We start from the raw sequence: 27,662 nt of genomic DNA on the forward strand, positions 1-27,662 counted from the left end.
GTGGGAACCACATCATCTCCCAAAGTAGCTGAGAAACACTAGATAGGACAATGGAACGTAACTCATGTAAGGGTACACACAGGACATGTGGGGGTTGGTGACCATCATCAGACCATCTCCTTCTCCAATCTCATATCGTTTTTGGCCTTTTTAATATTTCGTGAAGCCTAACCGTGCACGTCAATTGCCCTGTAAGGTTAGACAACAAGCATCGTTTCTTTGCCAATCACTGACCGATACGTGGGCCAATAGACATTCGACATATCATCAACTATAAAAATACGATACGGCCTAACCGAACCATATCTCTCCCAGCCTACGCCAACGTCCACGTGGCAGGCTAAAGTGAACCACTCCGTTGGGCTACCATAAGTGCAGAACTGGTTCCTACCCACCTCCAAACAACCCAACTAGATAACTACGATCTTATCCTTCTCGATATATCCTGACATGGCAACGTGTACGGTCGGAACATTGCCAGCCATAAATCACATGGTTGTTCCGTGGTATCATTCCTAGTGGAACAAAGGTCGAATTTACTGTCACAATTAACAGCTGCTCTCCTTTCAGGGCCACGAGAAAAGCTACACCAAAAGGCCAAAAGCCCCTGAGAACGACCCAAAAGCCAAACACACCCAACCAAAGGCCAACGCTTTAATTCATCAATTCGGAAAGACCCTTATTAGATAAGGATAAAACAGAATAAATCGCCGTAAAAATACCTTATGCGTCAACCCCCAAGCGTTATGTGACGTCACGAAACCGATTTTAGTAGATAATATACTCTTTCGGTAATTTCACCGCTAAAATTCCCGTCTTTTTCCCTAATTATAAATATGGGTTTTGTCCAGAAAGGCTTCTTCAGAGGACTGAAACAGAGCTTTTCCCTTCAGTTCGTTCAGTTTTGTTGTGTTTTGTAATGGAGAAGAAATCAATCGTTTCTCGTCGTCAACCTCAATGGGTTCGATCGAATTGCATTGGAAAAGGCTCATTCGGAACTGTAAGCCTCGCTTCCTTCGAATCTGATGGTCGAGTTTTCGCAGTGAAATCTGTGAATTCCAATTCATCCCTCACTTCCCACCTCGAATCGTTAGAGAACGAGATTCTAACCCTTAGTTCTCTTTCGTCCCCATACGTGGTTCAGTATCTCGGCGATGACATTACCCAGGAATTCGGCAACGTCACTTACCGGAATCTACACATGGAATACCTGCCTGGAGGCACAGCTGCCGATGTGGCGTCCCAGTTTGGCGGAAAAGGTAACGAGCGTGTGGTGAGGTCCGTTGCTTGGTGTATCGTGTCTGCGTTAAAACACGTCCACGCTAAGGGCTTCGTTCACTGCGACGTAAAGGGGAAGAATGTGCTGCTGGGTTCCGGTTCGACCGCAGGCGTAGCGAAGCTGGCCGATTTCGGATCGACCAAGCGGTTCTACAATGAGGGAAAGACGATATTACCCAGAGGGAGTCCGCTTTGGATGGCGCCAGAGGTTATTAGAGGGGAAAGGCAAGGGCCAGAGTCCGATGTGTGGTCACTGGGTTGTACGGTCATCGAGATTATCACAGGGAAACCAGCTTGGGAAGATTGCGGTGCCGATACGCTGTGCCGGGTTGCCTTCTCCGATTCAGTACCGGATTTCCCAGCTGAACTGTCGGAGATTGGTCGTGATTTTCTCAACAATTGCCTGAGAAGAGAACCCAGTGAGAGGTGGACTTGCCAGCAGCTCCTCCACCACCCTTTCGTATCGGCAGGGGCAGTAACAGATTCATCTCCTCGATCGATTCTCAACTGGGCCGCTTCAGAATTCACCAGCGACGACGACGAAGAAAGTGAATTTGATTTCAATCGAAATGGCGAAACTGATTCTCAGAATTCAAATTCCAATTCTGGACGGTTAGTGATCTCTGCGAAGGAGAGAATCAGGGAATTAGCCACCGGTGGAGGGGTAAATTGGGAATCTGACGGTTGGGAACTGGTGAGGTCGTCGTGCTCAGTTTGTAACACAGGAGTATCTGAGACGGCGAGTGGTGGAGTGGACGAAGGGAGACCAGGGACAAGTTTGGAATACTCGGATTTGAGGAGTGTAAGAGAGGAAAAGGTCGGGATTAGTTCAGAAACGTGGAATATTGTGAGGGAACTTGAGAATGAAGGAAGTGAGGGGACAAGCTCGGAATATTTGGATTCTATCACTGCACCCTTTTCGCGTTACGTAAGTGAGAGCCAGTGGCCTTCTTACGTGAGAAGCAGCGATTTGAGAGCCAAGGGGTTTTACAGTTATAGTAACTTTGTATTCGTAATTCATTTATTAATGATATTTAGGTTTTATTTATTATTTTTGACTATGTCTAGAATTTTGATCTAAATAGCCTCATACAGGTTAGCACATGAGACGACCCTGTCAAATCTAACTACTACCAAAGCCTGAAAATCAGATATGGATTTGTTCCATTTTTCTAGTCTTTTGGTAATCCCACACAAACAATACCCCAATCCCAAAAGGTTAATCAATTTTTGAGGTCGTAGAATGACGGATATTCACAACGTATTGAGATTCCATCATCCATCAAATTGATCCAATTAAAAGATTAGGCTAGTGTCAAATTACGGACCAAAGAAGGTATTCAGGAAATTCACTTATTTAATATCTTCAATATTAAACATGGTTTGAGTTAGGTATCGGTATCGTAAATTCAGTTTTTTAAGGGGAATCAAGGGTAAATTTGTCTAATACAACCAATTCATAGCAATACTACATCGATATCGTATCGGTTCAATTTAACAAGTGACCAATACCCGATCCGAAACCGTGCACTAAAACCATGATATTAAAAGAGGAAAGATGAGAAACCTACCGGCCTCCATGAACTGCGCTACACTAGTATGGGGGTTAGTATTCAAAAACAATGGAGTGAGATACTAAATATGTGCTTTAAACTACTCTTTTATAAACACAATAATATATGAGACTGCTAATGTTCTGCAATGTTGTCTACTGGTGTTGCTTTTACTTCGCGTTCATCCTTGGGGTTTCTACTTGTTGACTTGTTGTATTAACAATATTGTCAATTTCATTTTTTAGATTGTTTTAAGTAAACCCCGTTACTCTAAAGGGGAACGGAAGTAATCTTTCTATGTTGCTATTAAAAATAAAAAGGAAAACAAAGCATGCGCTGAAAGAAGAAGGCCAGTTTGGAAATGGAAGCATGGTCTTGTGGATGGGACCACTCCTCTTTCATGTAATATATATTATTTTTCAATGCTTTTTACCACCAATGAAGGGAATACTTCGCCAAACCCAGATTCCATTCACATCTGTTGGCCTGTGGGCTATTAGCAGATTTGGCTTGAAGCCCGTTGATTTAATAGGGCCGCCTCAATCTTAGTCTGGTCCTGGCCTGATTCAAGCCCATGAACAACCCATTTTAAGCCCATTCACTGGCCTGGTGAAGCCCAAGCCTTTTTCACCCTCAACGAAGAGCTGACAATTCTCTCTCTCTTTTGGATTGCCCCACTGGATCCCACATAGAGACCAGTGGACCTGAGTTTCCTTCTCCATCTACATGGCATTTATGCTTCCTTTTTCTCATTTGTATCTTCTCCTTAAAAGAGTTTTTCATTGTTTTTGCATTCGGATCGTTTATGTTGATGCTCCCAAGTGCTTCATGTAGATAGTTTGTTCAGTGATCAAAACAAAACTATTCTTTCACTAAAAGTATTGCATTTTATTGTTTAATTGTTTTAGTAATATACCATTGTGTTTGGTATGTATTTTCAGAATGGATTATGGGTCTACAACGTATTTTGAAACATGATTTTTTTTTTTTTTAATCTTTTCAGAGTGGGTTTTAGACCAAGAATCTATTCCAATAATACAATCCAAACACAACCTGTGTTTGGTATGCATTCTAGGTCAATTTTGCATTCTTGGATGATAAACATAGTTATTTTTATCGTTTAAGAATACGAAATCGACCTACAATGCATTCCAATAATGTATACCAAACACAATCTTAGTCTTTCGATTGTTGTTTGGACCATCTCTGTTTTGTTTAGTATAATTGCCGATTTTGTGTTGTTTTTGTTTTGAGTAAAATCAGTCGATTTTAATTGGACGAAATAAAATCTAATTTATGATTAATCTTTAACATACCCACTTTGAAGTTGACTTCAAGGGGTTACCAAATGTCCTGCCCAATTGATTTATTTTAAAATTGTTGAATGATATTTATTTATAAAAATTGAACTAAAAAAAATATAAAATATACAAGGATGCTTAAAATAACTAAAATAAATCCAAGCACAACCAAAGCATCTCATATCGCCATCAAACTAAATAATGTTGCACTTAAAAAATATAAAATGTACAAGGATGCTTAAAATAACTAAAATGTCCCTACATCTACCTAGCCTAATCATGCTCAATAAAATTAAGAAAAATTGTGGATAACTTAACATACTTAATAAAATTATGCAAAACAAGACCTACTACAAAGAACATAAAATCTGGAAAACGACATAAGCAATTAAGAAAAATAAAATAATACATAGAAAAAAGAAAAAAAAAGAGGATAAAAGATCATGAAATATACTTAATATGTAAAAAGCACTATCAAAATCACAATTAACCCACATACTTTTGGCATATCATGAAGCCCTGCTGAGGGTAGAATATACCAACAGTAATAATGAAAGTTCAGGCTTGGGCTAGGGTTCTATAAAGACCGGTCCTACCCGACCCTGTTGCAGTCCTATAATCTACCCCTCCCCCTTTTTATTAGCAACCGACTATCATATAACTCATGCTACAAAACCATGACTGAGAACCACTTTGACGAATCTTGGTTCTTCTTGTTGGTTGATTTACTTCAGTTTCGAAAAAAGTTCAATGCTTTGCTACTTTGCAGAGCTTATGAAGGTCGTCTTCACAATTACTAAACCATTTGAATCATTTCCAGAGGCATCTGAAGAGACAAATTGAGGAACGACGATGTAGTGGTGTGTGTCACCATGAACGACGTTTTTGTGATGAAGGGGGATCAAGACCTTCTACTGCTGAGCTGTCTGTACTGTCGCGTGCACCCCAAACACAGAAAGACAGTGAAAAGATTGCCCTACCCCTGCCCGATCGGGGGTAAGGCGATCTTTACCGCCTACCTGTGTGACGGTTGCACGAAAGTAGGGACAGCTCGGAAGTAGAATATACAGATCCGATGAAGGGGTGGGCTGAGCGTCCATGTGTCGGTTTGTGAGACAAGGTAATGATATTATCAAACAGGCGTGGAGAAATGTGTCGAGCTCTCGGGTATCTTAGGACTTAAGTAATAGCAACGATGGGGCTTCAGTGGGTTTGGGGAATCAGTCAAGGAGATTTTGTTTGGTTTCTCTGAACGATGTCATCAAGAGTGTCATTTGCCTTCTCTATTTAGATTTGGAGAATGAATCTAGTCAACCACATCCAATTATAAAGATTTTGGCTATAAAATCAAAGTGACCCATTAGTGTTATCTGCCTATAATTGATTAATAAATTCACTTTGTGAGATGTTTCTTGTAGTTGAAATTTTGATCGTAGGGATAGTTATTTCATCGAATGATAGAGAAAGTTCTACTAAATACCGGTATTGTACCGGATTGACACAGTTATGTGTTGGTCGCGATGCAGAATACCAAATCAAATTTGATATTCAGGAATGCCTCCTCGCATGCGTTAAAGTATTTTCCAATCAATCAATTGAGAATGGTTGTGGTTACTTTAAGATTAACAAAGGCAAATCTCTGATGGGCTGCAGTACTTGAATCTGCAACCGCTTGATCGAAGAAGCTCTTTCAATGTCAAAACCCTAATAGAGAAGAGACTGTATCTCTCTCCCTCTCTTTGCAATTCTGAATTCTGAATTCTTAAGAGTGATTAGGGTTTCCTGTTGCTATCATATTTATAGTTGAGTAAACCAAGGGTTGTGATTAAGTCAAGTGGTGTGATCCAAAAGGGTGATGTCGTAACTTATTCATTATCGCATATAAGGACAATCCATGTGAGATGTAACCGTTTAACCCCCAAGTGATTGAAACTTTCATTATGTTTTAGTCTCCCTACTTATCAACATCACATAATAGACATACGAGTATGGAAAGACATTGCCAAAAACCTTAATCTGTTGAACAAACATTATTAAAGAGTCTTAATCAACAATTGTACATAAGACCATTTTAAAATAGTTTTAAAAAATAATATTTGTTCATAATAATGTTTTAAAAACATTCTGTAAACAATTTACAACACTACCATTGGTACTGGAAATTTTATCCAATCATAGTAAGACAATTCTCTCGAGATGTTCTCCCATTCGGGAAGTGGATACTTTGTTGAAAATCTCTTCCATCTATAGTGGAATATTGTACACCGAGTGCACCGATATGCAACCAATATAAGCATCAACCTGGTACACCACATACACATAATGCACAATTGCAATGGTAAAGACCTCTCAGTTATAAGGAAAAAAAAATTATCGGAGATTCTTCTTGCACAAACAATTAGCGATACTCCATACAAGAATTTCAAATGATGATCATGTTCAACACACATACCATATGAATGGTCACACTTAAATTCTGTAATCACATAGCGAGAATGTACAATGCGTCAACCACATTAATAGAATAGCTAATTTTGTTCTTAATTGTGAACACTTAGAGGTCATACATAGGGCAACCATCACACATAATACATATGAAAGCAAGTTAATAAATTCTATCGCCATTTGAAATGGATTTGATGGACACACATTTATACACATATATAATAATAGTAGGGAAAAAGATCTCTGTCCGGAAGTGTGGCCTATGCCATCACTCCCATGAGTCTATCTCTCTCATCCCCATGTGAAAAGACACCTTTGCCCCTTTTGTTTTAAGGAGGAGAGAGATATACACATGGGATTGTTGGCATAGGCCACACTTCCACACAGAAAACTATTTCCCATAATAATATATTCAACAAGTGTAGCCTACCCAATCGGCTCAAAGAACCTTTTGCCAAAAAAAAAGGGGCAAGGGGACGCTGCTAGGCTTCGTGGCCCCCTGCAGCAGTGCAAGGGCCAATGGACATCGATTAAGGGGAAAATTTTCATTTTGTAGGGGGCAAGGAGGTCATTTAAGGGGGACTGTATCTAGGCACATGCTGGAAGCAACCAGGTTCTTTTTCCCTCCCAAAAAAGGGCAAATGGTTTCTCTAAAGGAGGGTGGCACACATGGGGCAAAATGACTATCCCATCCCCATGAAATGAGAAATGACCCCTTGTTAATGCTTCCACAAATGCTCCCATTGCCCCATGTGGACAGTCGTCATGCTCTCCATAGGAAACTTTCTTAAAAAAAAATAAATCCAAGAGGGGGTAGGGGTACAAACATATACGAATATAGTTTTACCGAAATACCCTAGCCTCTCGAACCATCGAAGATGGTCGTAAACAGTGTCTTGGCTCTTACCAAAAATAAAAAGTGTCCAGACTCAAATATGTGCACGATGCACGGAGGCACATTTTAGCACGTCAGCTCCATTTTGAGATTTTTCTATCATTTGATCCCTTGTAACATATTAGGATTTAGGACCGGGTTTATATTTATTTATTTAGTGTACAAAATCGAGTTTATATTAAAGCACTCACTTTCGATGAGTTAAAAGTTAGATCGCGTAGATCCAAGGCTTGCCCTGGTGGTTCGCTACTCCCTTGGGAGAACTGCGTCAAGCGCTTGATCGGTGGTTCAAGTCTCCTTAGCGACATCTAGTCCACATTTAATTGCTTTCCAAGAAGTGGAGCCTTTGGGTACCATATTAGAGTCATTAGACATTTAGACCTCTTGTGGGTCCCCTCATTGCCTGCTTGTGGGGTCCTGTTGAGGTTGACGGCCAGTGGGCCCTTGATTTGCACCAAAAAAATAAAATAAAAATAAAAGTTAGATCGCTGATCCATTCCTCCTCATTGGTTTTCGATGGAATTTCCACCGCATTTTATTATGTAATTGAAAATTGCTTCGTGAGTCTCTCTCACTCACTTTCTTTCGCTTATATTTCCTCAGATCCGTTTCTTTTCCGCTTTCTTCCCCCTCTTCCCCACCCCCCCCTGTGGCTCGGAGGGTTAAAAAGGGTTTCTCGCTGCTCCAGATCACTTTAGCGATCAAAGCATCTATTTTCCGATTCTCCACTTCGTTTCTATTATCGAAACCCTGGTTTTGAACACTCGGTGGGGGGTTTCAATCCTCCTTCCAAATTCTTTGTTCGGTTTCGAAGCTCGATCTAGGCGCCATGGCCGCTGCAAGTGCTCCGATCACCATGAAGGAGGTCTTAACTGTAAGTTTCTTTCATACGTAGCTTTTTTAGAGTATCTCCGCTGGATTGAGCATCTGTTGTTAGAATTACGGTTTAATTCGTTTTAAAGCTTGTTTGTTGGGCTGATTTGGTGTGGTTCTTATTGTTAAGAAGGTTCTTATACTCGTTTGCTTCGATTTCGATTAAATATTATTTAAATTCTGTGGTTCGCATTGATGAATTTACGTTGCAATTCATTTGCGGCGATGAAATATTTTGAAATAAAATTATAAGCTAGCTCCGTATTAGTCATTTCTTTTGCATTGGATATTTTTCTGTTTAGAGCTAGTGTGATGAGTTTGTGTGCAAAGCTTAGGTAGATCTCGGATCTGTCCAGATCTCTGCACCAGATCACATTCTTAGTATTGGACGTTGGATATTTCCTGACGTATTTTTAAGTGTTAAAAAGTTTTGAATTCCCTTCTAGTTAAGGAAAAGTTAGCATGATGTTCGTTTTCTCGTTTCTCTTTTGATACCTTCTCTGATCCTATGAAGTTGGCGGGTGCTCTATTAATGTCTCTCATTGGATTTGCCGCACTTGTAGTTGCCAAGCATCGGAATAAATTCTCAATTTATCACATTCACCCATGTTACCATGGAATCCGACAAGTACATTTGTGTTCGGGAAACAGCACCGCAGAACAGTGTTGTTATCATTGATATGAACATGCCTATGCAGCCGCTGAGAAGGCCTATTACTGCAGATTCAGCTTTGATGAATCCTAATTCCAGGATTCTTGCCCTCAAAGGTAAGAGGTTGCTAGCCTGCTACTTGAATATTTATTTTTTATATGAATCCTAAATTCTGATTTCACTACCTTGTTGCCCTTGAGGTAAAGGAGTTGACAGAATTTTTTTACTTCAGCTATTTATTGTTAGATGTCAAAGAAGAAAGCACATTATGATGATATATTGTAGTGTTTTGAATTTTAAATTGGCACTGCTAATAAAGGGCTATACCTCTTTGTCCATGCCGCGGCATTCCTTCTTTTTAGTTGTTCCTTCATGCTTGCCTTTTATGATTATTTTGACCTGAGAGATTGGTTTCTACTTTCACCCTTTGGTGGATATTCCGAAACTTGAACTGGTCCGTTCTCTTCTTGAATTTGTTAACCCTACATGCAATTAGAATGGTTTTTATATAACTTGAAATGTATGGTCCATTTGGGTTATTTGTTATTCTACTCTTGGATAGAACAGTTTGTTTATTGGGTGCCATATACAGAGCCATTGATGCGATTTTCATGCCTATCCTACATTGAAAGATGAGGCTTCAAATAGGTGTCAGTAATTCCCTTTGACTTCTGATATCCAGGGTAGAGCTGTATAGAGATATGGCCAAACCTTGTTAAGCTTGAAATGTTTACATACTGGATTGGTGACTAATTTGCTGCTCATACCCTTCAAGTTCATTATCTAAGTGCTATGTTCTGGTTGGTAGACGTGCAGTAAATTCGTTCCATTGTATGCTTTTGTCCCGCACTGACTTTGGTCCTTCTCTCTATTCCATTATAAGCTACACTGATTTTGTATCTTCATAATCATAGTTGTCACGATGTCTAGGCAATCCAAGGCGTTGGAGGGGGGCCTGTACACAAGGCGACTAGGCGACCTAGGCACCTGGACGCCAAGGCGATGCCTTGACGACTATGTATCATAATCATTATCCATCTTTCCATGTAGATGTGCTGGACCTTGATCAGTCCAATGAGTTTGAATTGTTTCTGTAGTTGAAATGCTTCTCTTGAATTCCATTGCTTTCCTTTATGTCATTAGCTCTCTATGAACATATCTTCTTCCTGTTCTGAGTGGCAGTGGAGCAAACTCTAAGTTTATGTGGGAAATGTATTGGGTGAATTAATTTGGTTTGACATTTTGCTGCTCCCTTCTCTCGTATTTTTTTGAAAATCTGGCTAATGAGTGATGATTATCTCTTTGTAGCCCAACTTCCAGGAACAACTCAGGATCACTTACAAATATTCAACATTGAATTGAAATCTAAAATGAAATCTCATCAGATGCCTGAACAGGTTATTCCTTGAACCTCTTAAAATTCTACAAGTGTGCATTTAGAGTGTCCCAGTGCATGAGGCTCCTGCTACTGCAGGGTCTGGTAGGGGCAAATATACACAGCCTTACCTCCTGCTCAGCAAGAGAGGCTGTACCAACAGGTTGCAATAGCACAACTTAACCGTTGCGCCAAGGCTCACCCACTTACGAGTGCGATTCATTTAAAAAAACAATTCTACAAGCTCAATGCTTGAATTTTTTTCTGAAGCATTGTGTTGTTTTGGAATGAGAAGCTTCTTCAAGTTGTCCAACCCTCTCTTTATGCTTTATGCTTAGGTTGTTTTTTGGAAGTGGATTTCCCCAAAGATGTTGGGGCTTGTCACACAGACATCTGTATATCACTGGTCAATTGAAGGTATGATTCCTTTCACCATGTATCTGGAATTGTTGCCTCATTGATTTTTAATCTCTCAAATTAAGGCTTCAATTGCATTATTGAATTGTTTGCAATAAATTTTTCTCTTCTATTTCTTAATGAAGGTGACTCTGAGCCTGTAAAGATGTTTGAGAGAACAGCTAATTTGGTGAATAACCAAATTATTAACTATAAATGTGATCCTTCGGAAAAGTGGTTGGTTTTGATTGGAATAGCTCCAGGCTCACCTGAGGTATGTAGTTGCCTCTACTGATAATGTTTAAATGCATCTATATTGTTCAGATTTTGAGGTGGATGCTATTTCTAAACATCAAATTTATATGATGAGCTACTCAAGTTCAAATATCTCATGCCTAACGTAAACTGGAAATTCCAATTGAACCCATTAATTGGCATTGAGACACACTTCACTATGAGCCCTAAATTGGATCTAAGGAGTAGACGTAGAGTCGTGGGAGTCTTACATTGAGAGGGGATGGGAGGGTTCACCCTAATACCATTCTTTGAAAGTTTTATTCGAGTACTATGCATTCATATTGTGAAAAGAGTAGAACATAAACATTCTTTTGGAAATATTATGAAAGAGTTAATGCCCGTCAAAAAGACAGATTCTGTAATTGAAGGATGTATATGACGAGTCTTTATGAGGCTAATTGTACAATAAATTCTTGCAAAGAATTTTTTTTTGCCCTTGGGATTAGATTTTTCCAAAGCCTAATTGCTTTCTTCTGTTTTCTTTCCTCCATTGGTGAAAGTAATTATTATTACCTCTCAAAGCAAATAAAGTTGTCTCCATGACTTTTAGCTGTGAGAGTGGTGTACTGGTGGCTGATCTACTTTGATGCAGTATCGTCATGGGTCTAACGATTAATTTGTGGAATATTCTTCTGTTATTTGAGGATTTGTAAATCATTGGCCTGAAATCTGTGTCATACACCCATACCCATTAGATCCGCCGCTCAAGTTGACATGATCCTTTTGTTGACAGCCTGACATGTAACTGGGTATAATACAGGCTCCAAGGGCACTTGTCTCTTGTTGTTTGTATAGTGGTTGGTATTGTTACTTTGAACATAGATTATGTTGTATTTCCCCCCCCCCTTTGTAGCTGAGGAAACTCCATAACTGTAGACAATGCTAATTTATGTCTTATTTTTATTCTTGTTATTTAATTATCTAATAGGATTGGCTTGTTGTATTGTGCTACATGTCTTATTGCTTAGTATGTGGCTTAAAGACAGTTGCACTTTTATCTGTATTCTCTTATGACTTTTTGTTTTGGGTGCGGGGAGGGGGGGGGGGGGGCGGAGGGATTTGATGGCATTGTTTGTTTCTAATTCTATGTCTAATGTTTCAAATGTGATTTTAGAGGCCACAACTGGTTAAGGGGAATATGCAGCTTTTTTCTGTGGATCAGCAGCGCAGTCAAGCTCTTGAAGCACATGCTGCATCATTTGCCTCATTCAAAGTGCGAGTCTTTCCTCCCTCTTTTGTTTCTGTGCTTAGATTTTTGAGAACAAATATTTGCATCTGTATTTATGTATGTGTATGCTTGGTATTTTTCTATGAAAATGAGCCATAATGTTTGTCTGCATGTTGTTTGCAGGTTCCTGGGAATGAGAACCCTTCCACTCTTATCTGTTTTGCCTCGAAGAGCACCAATGCTGGCCAAATTACATCGAAGTTACATGTGATTGAACTTGGTGCCCAACCAGGTCAACTTCTACTCAATTACTCGTGTTGATGGAAGCTGTGTTTGGCTGCTTTCCCTATGATGGAGAAAAGGGAAATCAAGAGAAAAACAGGAGATTCTATTGTTTGGTTGCATAAATGGGAGAAAATTTAGGGAAAAAGTAACTAGTCTTGGGAAAGATTATCCCTGGTTTTGTGTCTTGCCTATTGCATGGAAAAACACAGGGAAAAGAAAATTGAGGGAAAGCTGGTCATGCCTGGGTTTTCTTTTGATTTTCTCAGTGCAACCAAACAAGCGAAGGATATTTTATCATTTCTTTTTCTTTTCATTCTCGTTCATTGTAGATAACAACCAAATCCAGCTTTTTGGATTAGCTTTTGATACATTTCCTTAAATATGTATTTTAACATTATTGGGATATATTACACTGCTTGTCTAGCTTTTTGCAATTTTGTGCTGAAATTTTGTTATTGTTTCATTCAGTATTGTTTCTGTAACTTCTTCTTGCAGGCAAACCGAGTTTTACGAAGAAACAAGCAGATCTTTTCTTCCCACCTGATTTTGCTGATGATTTCCCAGTGGCAATGCAGGTGTCAGTTTTACTCAATTCTCGTTGTTTCAAGTACCACTGAATTGTAGCTATAGCTGTCTGAATGTTGAATTGCTTTCTTTTCTTTCTTCGACAGATATCCCACAAGTACAGTTTGATATATGTGATCACAAAGCTTGGACTTCTGTTCGTATATGACCTGGAGATGGCAACTGCTGTTTACAGAAATCGTATAAGCCCTGATCCTATCTTTCTGACAACAGAAGCATCTTCAGTAGGAGGCTTCTATGCTGTCAATAGGCGTGGGCAGGTCTTACTTGCTACTGTAAATGAAGCAACAATTGTGCCATTTGTCAGTGGCCAAGTATGTTATGAGCTTGCTTTTTCAAGAATAAAATCTCACTGCAAATTAAGTGTATTTTGGAAATATAATTTTTTTTAAAGGTATTCACGAATGCTTAACGTGACTTGTAGTTAAACAATCTGGAGCTTGCTGTCAATCTTGCTAAAAGAGGAAACCTTCCTGGGGCAGAGAATCTGGTAAATCTGATATAGTCTTTTTCTCTATGTTGCCCTTATCCGTTTTTATTTCTCCCTCACACCCTAGGTGCATGTGTGTGTTAGCTCTAATGATCTAATCCTAGATGTTCTCTCAAAACTGGGAAAGAGTGGATCTTGGATCCATCTCTGCTGATGTGTAATTTAGGAGATAATAGTGGTAGAAGTATTTTTTTCTTCCAGAATTCGTTAAACATCAATTGAAAAGAACTGTTTTATGTTTCTGCTATTGGGTTGATGCTTCTTCATTGGGAAGCGAATTTATTGGATGTGCAAATCAATATGCCTTCAAATGAATGTTTAAGGATACTAGAGTTAATGGTGTTTTTTCTGTCAGATCAAACTATGGTTCCTCTTTCATGCTATGTATGTCATTTTCATGGGGAATTGTTTTTAATCGTCATTTATGTTTTCAGGTTGTCCAGCGATTCCAAGAATTGTTTGCCCAGACAAAATATAAGGAGGCTGCGGAACTTGCTGCAGAATCTCCACAGGGACTTCTTCGTACTCCTGATACTGTTGCAAAATTTCAGGTACTTATATAGATTTCTTTGGGTTTGCTTACTTATATGGGACCTAGTACTACTTTTTTGTGGTCATACTATATTCTGTAGATGTAAATTGTTCCTTTCTTGAGACAAGGTTCAGCTTTGAATATTTGTTGATTCAATTTCATTTTCTCTCTCTCTTTCTCTGTCATTGTGTGTGTCCTAAGTAGTCAATGCTTCTATCACCAACAGCAAGAGAGTATAAAGTGCTCGCTGTTGTTTCTCTGTATTTGTTCTGCTATCCTTTGTAAGCTTCAGAAAGGTGCCATTCTGATGATTATCATGCATTTGCCTTGCAGAGTGTTCCTGTGCAAGCTGGGCAAACACCTCCCTTGTTACAGTATTTTGGGACACTATTGACAAGAGGAAAGCTCAATGCATTTGAGTCACTGGAATTATCACGCCTTGTTGTAAATCAGAATAAAAAGAATCTTCTGGAGAATTGGTTGGCCGAGGACAAGCTTGAGTGCAGTGAGGAGCTTGGCGATCTTGTTAAGGTTTGGTTGGGAAATTGAGATATAACTTATTCTTTGTTGATCCTTTTGTTTCTACGAAAATTTGAAGGCTAGAAGTATGTGATAGAGGATTTCACATTCATCTTATTGGTTGAGTTCCAGCCCAAAATAGGCGAGGGAATGCTTTAAAAGTGAGTTCAAAGTTACGGAAAATTACAGAAATGGCACATATTCCATTATGGTGGAATGGTTGTCTAGTAATTGTATGGAACTTTTTATTTCACTTTTTAACCATTTCCCTTGTTTAAGGCTGAAATTTGACTAGTGAAATGGGTGTGGCTTCCTCTATCACATAAATCCACCCACTTTTGTCCATGTCTGCAGTGTAGCAAGAAAACATGGCCTTTCAACAAAATCAAACATTACTAAAAAGTTTTTACATTTATTTATTTATTTATTTTGCAAAAAAAAATAAAAATCGAGAAATGTCCAACTCCCTTCTTCCAACTAGGTTTTTATCAAATCATTGCTTGCTTTGTCTGGCATCTATTTCAAGCCTTTTTTTTACATTCTATATAATGTATTGTGGGTTCTTTTCTCATTTTAATATCATAATATGTTTTCTTGTTGCAGACTGTGGATAATGATCTTGCTCTGAAAATATATATCAAGGCTCGAGCTACCCCAAAAGTTGTCGCAGCTTTTGCTGAACGAAGAGAATTTGATAAAATTCTTATCTACTCAAAGCAGGTAAATGTAATGCATTCTCTCCTATATTGGGAATGGTCGAAATATTGACAACATTATTACCAAAAAAAATATATATTGACAACATGTTACTCGTTCTGTTAAATCCAAGAGCTACCCTAATATTCATGTATTTGAGGTTATGGTCGGTTTTGTGCCTTCTCTTTGTTATGTGGCTTCACTGTTACTACTATTTTTGTTTTTAATTCTTGATGGTAGTCCCATGCTGTCTGCATTAATGCAGGTTGGCTACACGCCTGATTATCTCTTCCTTCTGCAAACAATTTTGCGATCAGATCCCCAGGTATTCTTTTATTATTCATTGTTGTGAAATCTTTAAGTAATTTCTATTTTCTGCCTATTATCTTGCTGGTTATGAAATTAGAGAACTCGTAATCAAATTATCTTCTGTGATCCAAGTCCAACATTACGGGTTCCTGGTTTGATAGAGTTTCCACTAATTAAGTTGCTGAACTTATTGTTAGCTGCTGGATTACTTTTTTTTTAGCTACCTTGGTAGTTGGTGTGAGTTACCGTTGTCCTCCATTGATTATCAGTTTCTTGTTCGTGAATTTGCTCCATCCTCTTTTACAGCTTTTGGTATACCTTGGGCTGCTGATCATCTTTTGGTTCAAATGAAATCTTTTCTACTGAGTTGGAAATTGTATTAGAAATTGGTTTTGAAACCTCATGCAGATTTACTGTATTATATGACTTTCTGCACTTAATCTTCTTTGGCACATATTCTGTTTAAGTGTCACTCAGAATTTATCTCTGCATGGCAGGGTGCTGTTAATTTCGCTTTAATGATGTCACAAATGGAGGGAGGTTGTCCAATTGACTACAACACGATAACAGATCTTTTCCTTCAGGTTCATCTACGATATTTTTTGCTTTTTAATCTTCATTTTCTATCCTGTATTTTTAATCTTTCATGAAAGGGTTGGCCCATGGGCATCAAACTATATGAATATATATATATAAACTGTGATAGATGTGCTTGGCAAACACCACTCCCCCCCCCCCCCCCAAAAAAAAATGCTTACTAATTTGTTCTCCAACCGTTCATGACATCCTTCTGTTATTGTTTTAGAATTACATTTTTAACACTTGAGTTTCTATTGGCATTGTTAACTCCAGAGGAACCTGATCCGTGAGGCAACAGCGTTTCTGTTAGATGTTCTGAAGCCGAATTTACCAGAACATGGTTTTCTTCAAACCAAGGTTATTATTTCCCTTGTAAAGCCAATATTGTAATTAGCTCTCTAACTGAAACTTTCCTACAAAACACTGTAACATTGCCCTTGTTACAGGTCCTGGAGATAAATCTAGTGACATTTCCAAATGTAGCTGATGCCATATTAGCTAATGGGATGTTCGGTCACTATGATCGTCCTCGAATTGCACAACTTTGTGAAAAGGCGGGTCTATTTGTGCGTGCTCTTCAGGTAAAAATGGCTTCTTGAATGTGTGGAAGGAAAATTTCATGTATCCCATGTTTAAGATTTATTCAGTGGATTAAACATTATGTCCTTCATGCAGCACTATACTGAATTGCCGGATATCAAGCGTGTCATTGTGAATACGCATGCCATTGAGCCACAGGTCTGTTTGATTAGATCTTTCATTTTGAAACCTTAGTATGGATGTAACCTGCTACTGAATGTATGTTCTGTTCCAGTCCCTTGTAGAGTTCTTTGGAACCCTCTCTAAAGAATGGGCGCTGGAGTGCATGAAAGACCTTTTACTTGTGAATCTGAGAGGGAATCTGCAGATAATTGTTCAGGTAATGGTTATTTCTTTTGTTGTCTTTTGCTGCTACTGTTGTTCTTGGATTGAAGCTTACTGATACGTCTGTGCAGACTGCCAAAGAATACTGCGAGCAGTTGGGGATTGATGCATGTATAAAACTCTTTGAGCAATTCAAGTCTTATGAAGGATTATACTTCTTCTTGGGGTCATATTTGAGCTCTAGGTATTCCTTGCAAGAAAAAAAAGCATTTCTCTTTTGCTTTGTTTGATGTAGACAATTCTTTGGATCATCAATGTCTTTTGGTATTTATTACAGTGAGGATCCAGACATTCACTTCAAGTACATTGAGGCAGCTGCTAAAACTGGGCAAATCAAAGAGGTTGAGCGTGTGACGAGGGAATCGAACTTCTATGATGCTGAGAAGACAAAGAACTTTCTAATGGAAGCAAAGCTTCCTGATGCACGGCCCCTAATTAATGTCTGTGATCGATTTGGGTTTGTTCCAGACCTCACGCATTATCTGTACTCTAACAACATGCTGAGATATATTGAAGGCTATGTTCAAAAGGTAGGAGTTTTTCAGGCACTTTAGTTTTCCTTTCTATGAGCATTAAAGGAGAAGAATGTCAACTAGGCCTAAGTTCTCTTTGCTTATAGGTCAACCCAGGGAATGCTCCTCTAGTTGTGGGGCAGCTGCTGGATGATGAATGCCCTGAAGATTTCATTAAAGGCCTTATTTTATCTGTGCGGTCCCTACTACCTGTGGAGCCACTTGTTGATGAATGTGAAAAGAGGTCTGTGTCTCCTCCACTGTTTTCCCTTTACCCATTCTTATTCTTTTTCGTTCTTCCATGATCTGTTTTTGTGTTGCAGGAATCGTCTCCGTTTGCTCACTCAGTTCTTGGAGCATCTTGTGAGTGAGGGAAGCCAGGATGTGCATGTTCACAACGCCCTGGGTAAAATCATAATAGATAGCAACAATAATCCGGAGCATTTCCTCACCACAAATCCCTACTATGATTCACGTGTGGTGGGTAAATATTGTGAGAAACGTGACCCCACCCTAGCTGTTGTTGCTTACCGTAGAGGGCAGTGTGATGATGAGCTGATCAATGTCACAAACAAGAATTCATTGTTCAAACTTCAGGCCAGGTTTGTAATTCTCTATCCAGTATTTAGTATTTACACATAATATGTGTAGAGGTTCTTTTTGTGCTTGGGGGTTGTTTACCATTCGTTTTTTTATCCAGATATGTGGTGGAAAGGATGGATGGTGACCTCTGGGAGAAAGTTCTCAGTCCTGATAACGAGTATAGAAGGCAGCTAATCGATCAAGTGGTATCTACTGCCTTGCCTGAAAGCAAGAGCCCAGAGCAAGTTTCTGCTGCTGTTAAGGCTTTCATGACTGCTGATCTTCCCCACGAATTAATTGAGCTTCTTGAGAAGATTGTGCTCCAAAACTCTGCCTTCAGTGGAAACTTCAATCTACAAAATCTGCTGATCCTTACAGCTATTAAGGCAGATCCATCAAGAGTAATGGATTACATTAACAGGTTAGACAACTTCGATGGACCTGCTGTAGGAGAGGTGGCTGTGGAAGCACAACTGTATGAAGAAGCATTTGCAATCTTCAAGAAGTTCAACTTGAATGTCCAGGCTGTAAATGTCTTGTTGGATAACATTCAAAGCATTGAGCGTGCTGTGGAGTTTGCATTTCGTGTTGAAGAGGATGCTGTTTGGAGCCAGGTTGCCAAGGCCCAACTCAGGGAGGGTCTAGTGAGTGAGGCAATTGAGTCATTTATCCGTGCTGAGGATGCCACTGAGTTCTTAGATGTCATTCGAGCAGCAGCGAATGCTAATGTGTACCACGATTTGGTGAGGTACCTTCTGATGGTTAGGCAGAAGACGAAGGAGCCCAAGGTGGACAGTGAGCTTATTTATGCATATGCCAAAATTGATAGGCTGGGTGACATCGAGGAATTCATTCTCATGCCAAATGTTGCTAATCTCCAAAATGTCGGGGACCGATTGTATGATGAAGCCCTTTACGAGGCAGCAAAGATTATATTTGCTTTTATTTCTAACTGGGCCAAGCTGGCTGTCACACTTGTGAAGCTAAGACAGTTCCAAGGTGCAGTTGATGCAGCTCGAAAAGCAAACAGCTCCAAGACTTGGAAGGAAGTATGCTTTGCTTGTGTTGATGCTGAGGAGTTTCGCCTGGCACAGATATGTGGGCTCAACATCATTATACAGGTGGGATGGCCTTTTTAATGGGTAACATCTATTATTTGGCTTGTGCATTTATATTATTTTGGCTGCGCCTCCACTTGTTTTGGCTTAGAAGATTTGTATGATTTATCTGATGTTGGTGATCTTTTGGGCTTTCACATGCTACGGGGTCCTGTACCAATGATTCTTTGCCTAAAATGGTTATGTGCTTGCTCAGAGTCTTTATCATTCTCTTTCGGAATTTCTGTTAACGGTTTAATTTTTTGTTGTGGTTGTTCTAGGTGGATGATTTGGAAGAAGTCAGTGATTACTACCAGAATAGAGGATGCTTCAACGAATTGATTAATCTGATGGAGAGTGGTCTAGGATTGGAACGTGCACATATGGGCATCTTTACTGAGTTGGGAGTTCTATATGCTAGATACCGTACAGAGAAGCTTATGGAACACATTAAACTGTTCTCAACGCGTCTCAACATTCCAAAGCTTATACGGGCTTGTGATGAGCAGCAACACTGGATGGAACTCACCTATCTGTATATCCAATATGATGAGTTTGACAATGCTGCGACTACCATCATGAACCATTCTCCTGAAGCCTGGGATCACATGCAATTTAAAGATGTTTCTGTCAAAGTTGCGAATGTGGAGCTCTACTATAAGGCTGTGCATTTCTACTTGCAGGAGCATCCTGATCTTATTAATGATCTTCTCAATGTACTTGCACTTCGTGTGGACCATACACGTGTAGTGGACATAATGCGGAAGGTATTTCTTGTTATTTTTATGAAATTTTGTGTATGTTTTTCCTAACCCAACTGGCTTTCGATAGTATAAATGTTAAAGTTCTTGAAGCATTGATTTGGAATCAATTCTTAGTCATTCTTTCTGGATTCCAGGCAGGTTATCTTCACCTTATCAAGCCATACATGGTTGCAGTCCAGAGCAACAATGTTTCTGCTGTGAATGAGGCTCTAAATGAGATATACGTTCAAGAGGAGGATTATGATAGGTTAAGAGAATCAATTGATATGCACGACAACTTCGATCAAATAGGCCTTGCACAAAAGGTAGCTGAAGTTATAATTTGTTATTCGCTATCTCTCCTACTTCTGTCCTGATTAGTGCCTGTGAAATATGTATTAACAGGTCGAGAAACACGAGCTTCTGGAGATGAGGCGCATCGCTGCTTATATTTATAAGAAAGCTGGACGATGGAAGCAGTCCATTGCATTGTCTAAGAAAGACAATCTTTACAAAGATGCCATGGAAACATGTTCACAATCTGGTGACCGTGAACTTTCAGAGGAGTTGCTTGTTTATTTCATTGAGCAGGTATGGGATTCGATAATCTTTGTTTTGGTTTAGTTGTCTGCTATTCTTAGTGATTAAATGTGTTGAACAGAATTACAAAGTTGACCTGATCATTTTTAATATTGGAAATGTAGTTTCATTTAACTATTTCCAGTTTGTCACCTTTTGGTATATGAAAAAGACATGGAAGAACTTTTCCATGGGTAGTATAGTATCTCATTTTGGATGATTTCCAGCAGATGGTTGGAATGATAATTTTCTCCCCAGTTCTCTTCCATGAAGTGAGGCATTGGCTGCTATTGTTTTATTCCTTTGCTTTTCCTTACTTCACTATCACAGATATTGCTTATTTTTTATCTGACAATATCAGACCTAATAAACCAGAATAGAGCAGAGGAAGAAGAAGAAGAGAGGAAGAACACAATGGAGAGAAAACTTTGTTCTTAGGAATAAACAGAATCGAGAGTGATTGCTATCAGTCTACCCCTTTACTATATAAATAAGAAATTAGTAGTACAATTTATAGATAGAGTCTAAGTAAGACTCAAAGAACCAAACCTATCTAGGGCTCATAAATAACTTAGGACTCATAGACACTTAAATATCCACTAAACTAAAGAAGCCACAGGACTTGCATGGACATATTTGTAAGTGTACATGACACATATGGTCATATACCCCTAAGGCCCTAACAACTTAAATTGGTAGACACTTTAAAACTCCCCCACAAGCTGGAGCATACAAATCTCCTATGCTCAGCTTGACATAATATTTATGGAAGGTAGGCCCAAAAAGCGGCTTAGTAAACATTATGTAGATTAATCACCTAAAGGTCTTTTTTTATTGGGAATAAGCTTTGGGTTGTGTTACATATATGTTGGGCCTTTGATCCCATGGGTTTTCTATGTAATAGGCCACTTTTATGGGCCTAAAATATGGGCAATTAGGTTGCATACGAGGTTTGTTGTTTTAGTTCCATACTTGGTTTTATTTTGGTGTTTTTGTTCATAAATTGGACCAGTTCAACCAATGCTTCAATTTAAGTGATTTTAGTAGTTTTTTTTTAAGTGTTTAGTGGAGCTGGATTAGGGGACTTTGTTTGAGTCTATTTCAATTTCCTAGTCAGTTTAAGTTACCTAATAGGTTAATGATTGAGTTAGGCTTTTCCTTTATAGTGTAGGAGTCTATTTTTGAGTCATTTATATAAGGTTGTAAGGGGGGCAAGTGGTCACGGTAAGGTTGCTCCATTGTATCCAAGTAGTCACGGGTTCGAGTCTGGAAAAAGCCTCTTTGTGAAGCAGGGGCAAGGCTGTGTACATTATGACCCTCCCAGACCCCGCAGTGGCGGGAGCTTCGTGCACTAGGTACGCCCTTTGTAAGGGGGCAAGTATTGAACACGAATATTGATATTAATGAAAAGCTTTTGCTCCTCTTCTTCTCCATTGAAGACTTTTGTCTTGTGTTTGATCAAGGCTAATGGGATCGGTGTATGATCCGATTGACACCTTGCGGTGTGAAGCCCGGGTGGTTCATTCAAGCTCTCTTTGTTCAAGTTCTGGTTTTTCTTCAGGGATCTTCATTCAAATTTCAAACAAGTTGTTGTCCAAGTACTTCTTCAACAACAGTAAGTTTGAATCATCTCATCCCCAACAATTCTTCTTCTAATCCTCTCACACCCAAATCCTAAGATTCCCCTTTTGTTTTCACTTTTCTTAATACCTAATTTCTGCCCAGACCAAACCAGCCAACAAAATCCCTCTTTTTTTGGATCAAACTCTCCTCTCACCACAAGGGAAACTCGATCCAGGTACCAGCACTAGGTGACCATCCTAAACCCTAGATCCCCTCATTATTCCCTTTTCAAAAACCCAGAAAACCTAAACCTAACCTTTTGCCCATTCAAGTTTACATACTTCCCTCCATCAAAACATCTCAGGACCGTAACTGTTAGACTCCCCTACATCAACTTGACATAACCCACACACCAACCTTAACCGTAACCAAAGCCTAACCCTAATTTCACTAAAAATACCTAGTTTAGCCTAGCCGATTGAGTGTTCATAGCAGATCCTGGTTTATTGGCTTATAGTTGGTCTCCTACCAATCTAGAACTACATTAAAACCTGTCACCAAGCTGATTAGTAGATGAAACAAATGGAGTAACAATGAACTTCTTCATGACATCATCTTGCACAGAGTGACAGTCGACTTCAATGTGCTGTCCCTTCATGGGAGACTAGGTTACTGGCAATATAGATAATAGCTTGGTTATCACAATACATAGTCGTAGGACGAGTAACAAGAAACCCCAACTCTTGAAGAAGATAACGTAACCTCATCAACTCAGCAGCAATATGAGCTATAGCTCGATATTCAACTTCAGCACGGGATCTAGCCATTGTGGTCTGCTTCTTGCTACTCCAAGTGACTAGATTACCTCCAACAAAAATGCAAACACTAGTAGTAGACCTCCGGTCACCATCTGCACTAGCCTAGTCAGCATCAAATATCCTATCAGATCAACATTCTGATGTGGATGATAAACGAGCCCCTTTGAGTTACCGCAAGATCCTACAAGTTGCCTCCTAGTGAACCTTTTTAGGTGATTGCATAAACTGGCTAAAAACTCCAACAACAAAGGATATGTCAGGCCGAGTAACAGTTAAATAAATCATTTTTCCAACTAGTCTTCTATATCAGTGCACATCAACAAAATCTTCATCTGTAATAGTATCAAACTTTTGATGGGGATCCATAGGAGTGTCCACTGGTTTAGAGGTAAGCATACCAATGTCAGATAATAGGATTAACACATACTTCCACTGTGATAGACTGATTCCTTTCTTATGACAAAGTACTTCAAAAGGGGCGTACCCAGTACACAAGGCTCCCGCCACTGCAGGGTCTGGGGAGGGTCCTAATGTATGCAGTCTGACCCCTGCTTCGGCAAAGGCTGTTTAAAGACTTGAACCCATGACCACTTGGTCACAATGGAGCAGTCTTTACCGTTGCACCAAGGCCTACCCTCGACGAAGTACTTCAATACCAAGAAAATATCTGAGGTTGCATAAATCATTCATCTGAAAGTACTGATGTAAATAATACTTTACTGTAGTAATTCCTGAAGCATCATTCTCAGATGTTATAATATGATCAACACAAATGATCGGACAATCACCTTCGACTCTTGTTGACGGACAAACTCAAAATGATCCAAATAACATTGCAAAAACCCACAGTGAGTGATAACAGAGCTAAACCTGTCAAACTAAGCACGAGGTGACTATTTTAAACCATAAATAGCCTTCTGTAATCTGCATACTCGGGCAGAATTCTCCCCTTGAGCAATATACCTGGGAGGTTGCTCCATATACACCTCATCAAGATCACCGTAGAAGAAGGCATTTTTAATGGTCATCTGATGAAGGGGCCAATCTAGATTAACGACAAGAGAGATAAGCACACGTATAGAGTTCAACCGTGCCATAGGAGAAAAATTCTCAAAGTAGTCCACACCACAGGTCTGAATATAGCCTTTGGCAAAAAGATGTGCCTTGAGCCTTTCAATGGAACCACCAGGATTGTACTTGATCGTACACACCCAACAACACCGTACAAGATCTTTACCTGGGGGCAAATCCACCAGAGTCCATGTCTGACGGGATAACAAAGCTTCCATATCTATATCCATAGCTACTTTCTACCCAGAATGAGATAAGGCCTCATGATAATGCTTGGGGATGGAATGAGCAGACAAGGAAAAAGCAAAATTATGTAACGGAGATGGAAGATGAGTAATAGAAACATAATTGTCAATGGGGTAGGCAGTTAGGGATTTCTGAGTGCAGGATCGAGTACCTTTGCAAACAGTGATTGGTATGTCTGGTGAAGGAACTTCTATAGGACCCGACAGAGGAGACGGTAAGGCAGGAACTTCAGTAGGATCAGACTGCGTAGAGGGCAAAGTAGAGTCCGGCACTGTAGTAAACTTAATGATGCAGCTCCAAGAAGGAAGAAGAAGAAGAAGAAGCCCTGAACTTAGGGTTTTAATAGGGAGCCATAGATTAGGAGTATTATTTTCCATACTTAGTTTATTTTTCTGTTTTTAGATTGAACCGGTTTAGAATTGGTTGCATCCAATTGGTTCAATTGATCTAATTTAAGTGAAGTGTTCCTATTGGTCAATGGGTCCTTATATCCTATTGGCTAGTATGGAATCTTCTCTTAAATTAGTTGTTTTAAGTTAGATTCTTTTAAATGGATTTTCAAGATCGGATTTCTAAGTTTGATCTGAGATTTCTGACTAGCATTAGGCTTGTCATTAGGTTCTGAAATCAATTTCTAATTTGGTTTATATGAACCCTCCATTGATTCTCAGATTTAAGGATTCCTTCAAGTAGGAACCTTCAGATCCTAAGGATCTTGACCACTGGATCAATTCTTTTTTTTATTTTTATTATATTCTCCCATCCAATGAGAGCCTTAGGATCTGACCACTGGATCAAGCCTTATTTTGTATATTATATTCACCCATCTAATTAGAACCTTTGACCAGAATTTTGGCTGAATCTGATCCGTTTATTCTGTGGTATTAAAACTCTTTGGAAATCTGGTTTCATTTCTTACCTGTGATCCTGTCGTAAGCTGATCTCCTACTAGATCTCACTGGTTAGAGATTAGCATTGCATTAGGTCCACACACACACTTGAAGTTCTTTTTCTTCTTTAGATCCTAGTGGATGCAGACTTAGCAAGTGCCAACAAAGAAGTGACTGCCTAATTATGTACAGAATACGTGCAGTAGAGGAGTCGGTAGAGTTTATATATATATTGCAAGGGTGTATTAAGGCTATTTGTTCAGGAAACAATGGCACAACAAAAGGGAATAGATGCTTTAGCTTTACAGTTATTCTCTGTCCAATGGTATGTCTTTGTTCACTTGATAACTTAAGTCTTCTTGTGTATCTTAGTGTCTTACAAATTGTGGTTATTATGCTAATTTAATATATTAAGCAAAGAGTAGTCCAGACAAGCAGTGACCAATGGAGTATAGTGTGAAGAGAAATAATTTCATTGAACAATTAGGGGATGAGGAGCTTATGGGAAGTTAATTGTTTAAAGGGGAAATACCTTGCATCAGTTAATGATTAGAATAACATGTTTCGAAACTGTTATGAGAGGATTATAAGAAAAATAAAAGAGGGTAAAAGTTAGTCAAGGAGTTGGCTCCACCATTTCATGCTTTTGGATGTAGAGTCAACATTATTCAGAAATTCTCTCATGCTTGGAAGATAAATAATTTTGCAGATACAGAAATTGGAGGAACTATTGTATAAATATGTATATTTTTAATTACGAAGTCTAAATAAGTTAGTTTTTACTTGCAAATTATTTTTTTTTCCATTAGGGCTGTATGCCTGTCTGCTGCCCAAAAGATAGGGGTGCAAGTTTGATGGGCGGGCTTGGATTGGGAAAATTGATATATTTTAGACATGATTAAGCCCGAGCCTTGACTGATTTAATTTGATTCAAAGTTGCACGAATTTGGCCGGAGTTGCACACCTACTAAATTGATGCTCCTGGTCAAATCTGGTGAATGGGGAAGTTGATATTCTGTTTTTGTTGTATATGCAGGGAAAGAAGGAATGCTTTGCTTCGTGCCTCTTCGTTTGTTATGATTTAATCCGGCCTGATGTTGCCCTTGAACTTGCATGGATGAACAATATGATAGATTTTGCCTTTCCATATCTATTACAGGTGACCTTATTTCTGCCTCCACTTGCTGTTACATTATCTTAAAATATTCTACACTAAATATCTCTCACCCTCACTTTTGTGCTTTCAGTTCATTCGTGAATACACGAGCAAAGTTGATGAGCTTGTAAAGGATAGAATTGAAGCTCGTAGTGAAGTGAAAGCTAAAGAGCAGGAGGAGAAGGATATGGTTGCTCAGCAGGTATTTGCTAAGAATCTTTCTCTACACTTGGACTAGTTGGGTGAATGATTGTGGGTCTGGCTTATTTTAGGCCAGAAATTATTGTGATATTGGATGGTTACTTTTATTTGGTCTGCTTCTTTTGGGTGGCCTGAGCAAAAGTATCAGTTAGGCACCTAGTTTCTTGTTGGTTTGGACAAGGGTAGTGAACTAACTGGAATGTGAGTGTGCCTACTCTTCTGGAAAGAGAGGGGAGGCTGTTTCATTAACTATTACTAATCGTTACATGTTAATAGATTGTTGATTCATTGAAAGTGAAATAATTATTTTTTTTATTATTTGTTTTTGGTTGCAGAATATGTATGCTCAGTTGCTTCCTCTAGCCTTGCCTGCACCACCCTCAATGCCAGGTATGGGAGGAGGCTACGGACCCCCACCACCAATGGGAGGGATGGGAATGCCCCCAATGCCACCTTTTGGCATGCCCCCAATGGGCTCATACTGACTTTTCTGGGCTAAAAGTAATTGGGAGCAAGTAACAAAAGAACTACTAGTAGCAGGCTAGCAGCAGGGAGGAATGGGAAGCTTGTGGCAATCTCTGAAGATCTCCAGTTTGCAGATGGTGGATGAATTATTTGTTCTTTAGGTTTTCGTTGGAGGGGGGGGGGGGGGAGGTAATGTAAAAGATCTCAAGTCTTGAATAAACTTTTTCTTAAATGTTTATTATGGCGTCCTTGGGGTGTGGTTGTATTCCTTAATATTCTTTTGGTAGCAGAGGCATTTTTTGACTGCCGTTGAGGCTGAGATTAGCATTTTGTGTTTTGGACTGATCATGTGGCCCTGGAGAAGTTGCCAATTGTTGTGTTGGAAGTTCATGTAAGACCAGAGCCGGTCATCCCTCTTTTGTGGTGGTTGTGGCTGAGGTTGCCACGTGTATAGGCTCTTTAGACTGTTCATTTAGTTGCTACTATTACTATTAAGTCTTTTACATGTGTATTTGATTGCTTCCTTTTTGTTTTGGGGTTTTACTTCCCTATTGTATTGGAGTTTATTCTATTTTTACTCGCTTTTG

General features: G+C 39.2%; 2 protein-coding genes across 2 annotated transcripts; both read left to right on the top strand.

Moving 5' to 3' along the window:
- The first annotated feature begins 894 nt into the window (after window positions 1–894).
- LOC122663202 (mitogen-activated protein kinase kinase kinase 18-like) lies at window positions 895–4,975 on the top strand. The gene is made up of 2 exons (XM_043858920.1): window positions 895–2,276; window positions 4,902–4,975. The coding sequence occupies exons 1-2, from the start codon at window positions 920–922 to the stop codon at window positions 4,973–4,975; spliced, it is 1,431 nt and encodes a 476-aa protein (XP_043714855.1). The 5' UTR covers window positions 895–919.
- Window positions 4,976–7,995: 3,020 nt separating this feature from the next.
- Window positions 7,996–27,586, top strand: LOC122648485 (clathrin heavy chain 1). Its single transcript, XM_043841691.1, has 30 exons — window positions 7,996–8,346; window positions 8,909–9,113; window positions 10,306–10,394; window positions 10,711–10,789; window positions 10,915–11,042; window positions 12,180–12,278; window positions 12,417–12,525; window positions 13,014–13,093; window positions 13,190–13,417; window positions 13,528–13,593; window positions 14,028–14,144; window positions 14,459–14,656; window positions 15,248–15,364; window positions 15,606–15,665; window positions 16,147–16,233; window positions 16,502–16,585; window positions 16,675–16,809; window positions 16,904–16,966; window positions 17,043–17,147; window positions 17,224–17,336; window positions 17,430–17,682; window positions 17,772–17,908; window positions 17,988–18,266; window positions 18,365–19,367; window positions 19,625–20,110; window positions 20,242–20,412; window positions 20,492–20,677; window positions 26,290–26,412; window positions 26,501–26,611; window positions 26,946–27,586. The coding sequence occupies exons 1-30, from the start codon at window positions 8,302–8,304 to the stop codon at window positions 27,093–27,095; spliced, it is 5,106 nt and encodes a 1,701-aa protein (XP_043697626.1). The 5' UTR covers window positions 7,996–8,301; the 3' UTR covers window positions 27,096–27,586.
- The last annotated feature ends 76 nt before the right edge of the window (window positions 27,587–27,662 follow it).

Source organism: Telopea speciosissima, chromosome 1 (genome assembly GCF_018873765.1).
Source record: "Telopea speciosissima isolate NSW1024214 ecotype Mountain lineage chromosome 1, Tspe_v1, whole genome shotgun sequence".
In the NCBI taxonomy this organism is placed as follows: Eukaryota; Viridiplantae; Streptophyta; class Magnoliopsida; order Proteales; family Proteaceae; genus Telopea; species Telopea speciosissima.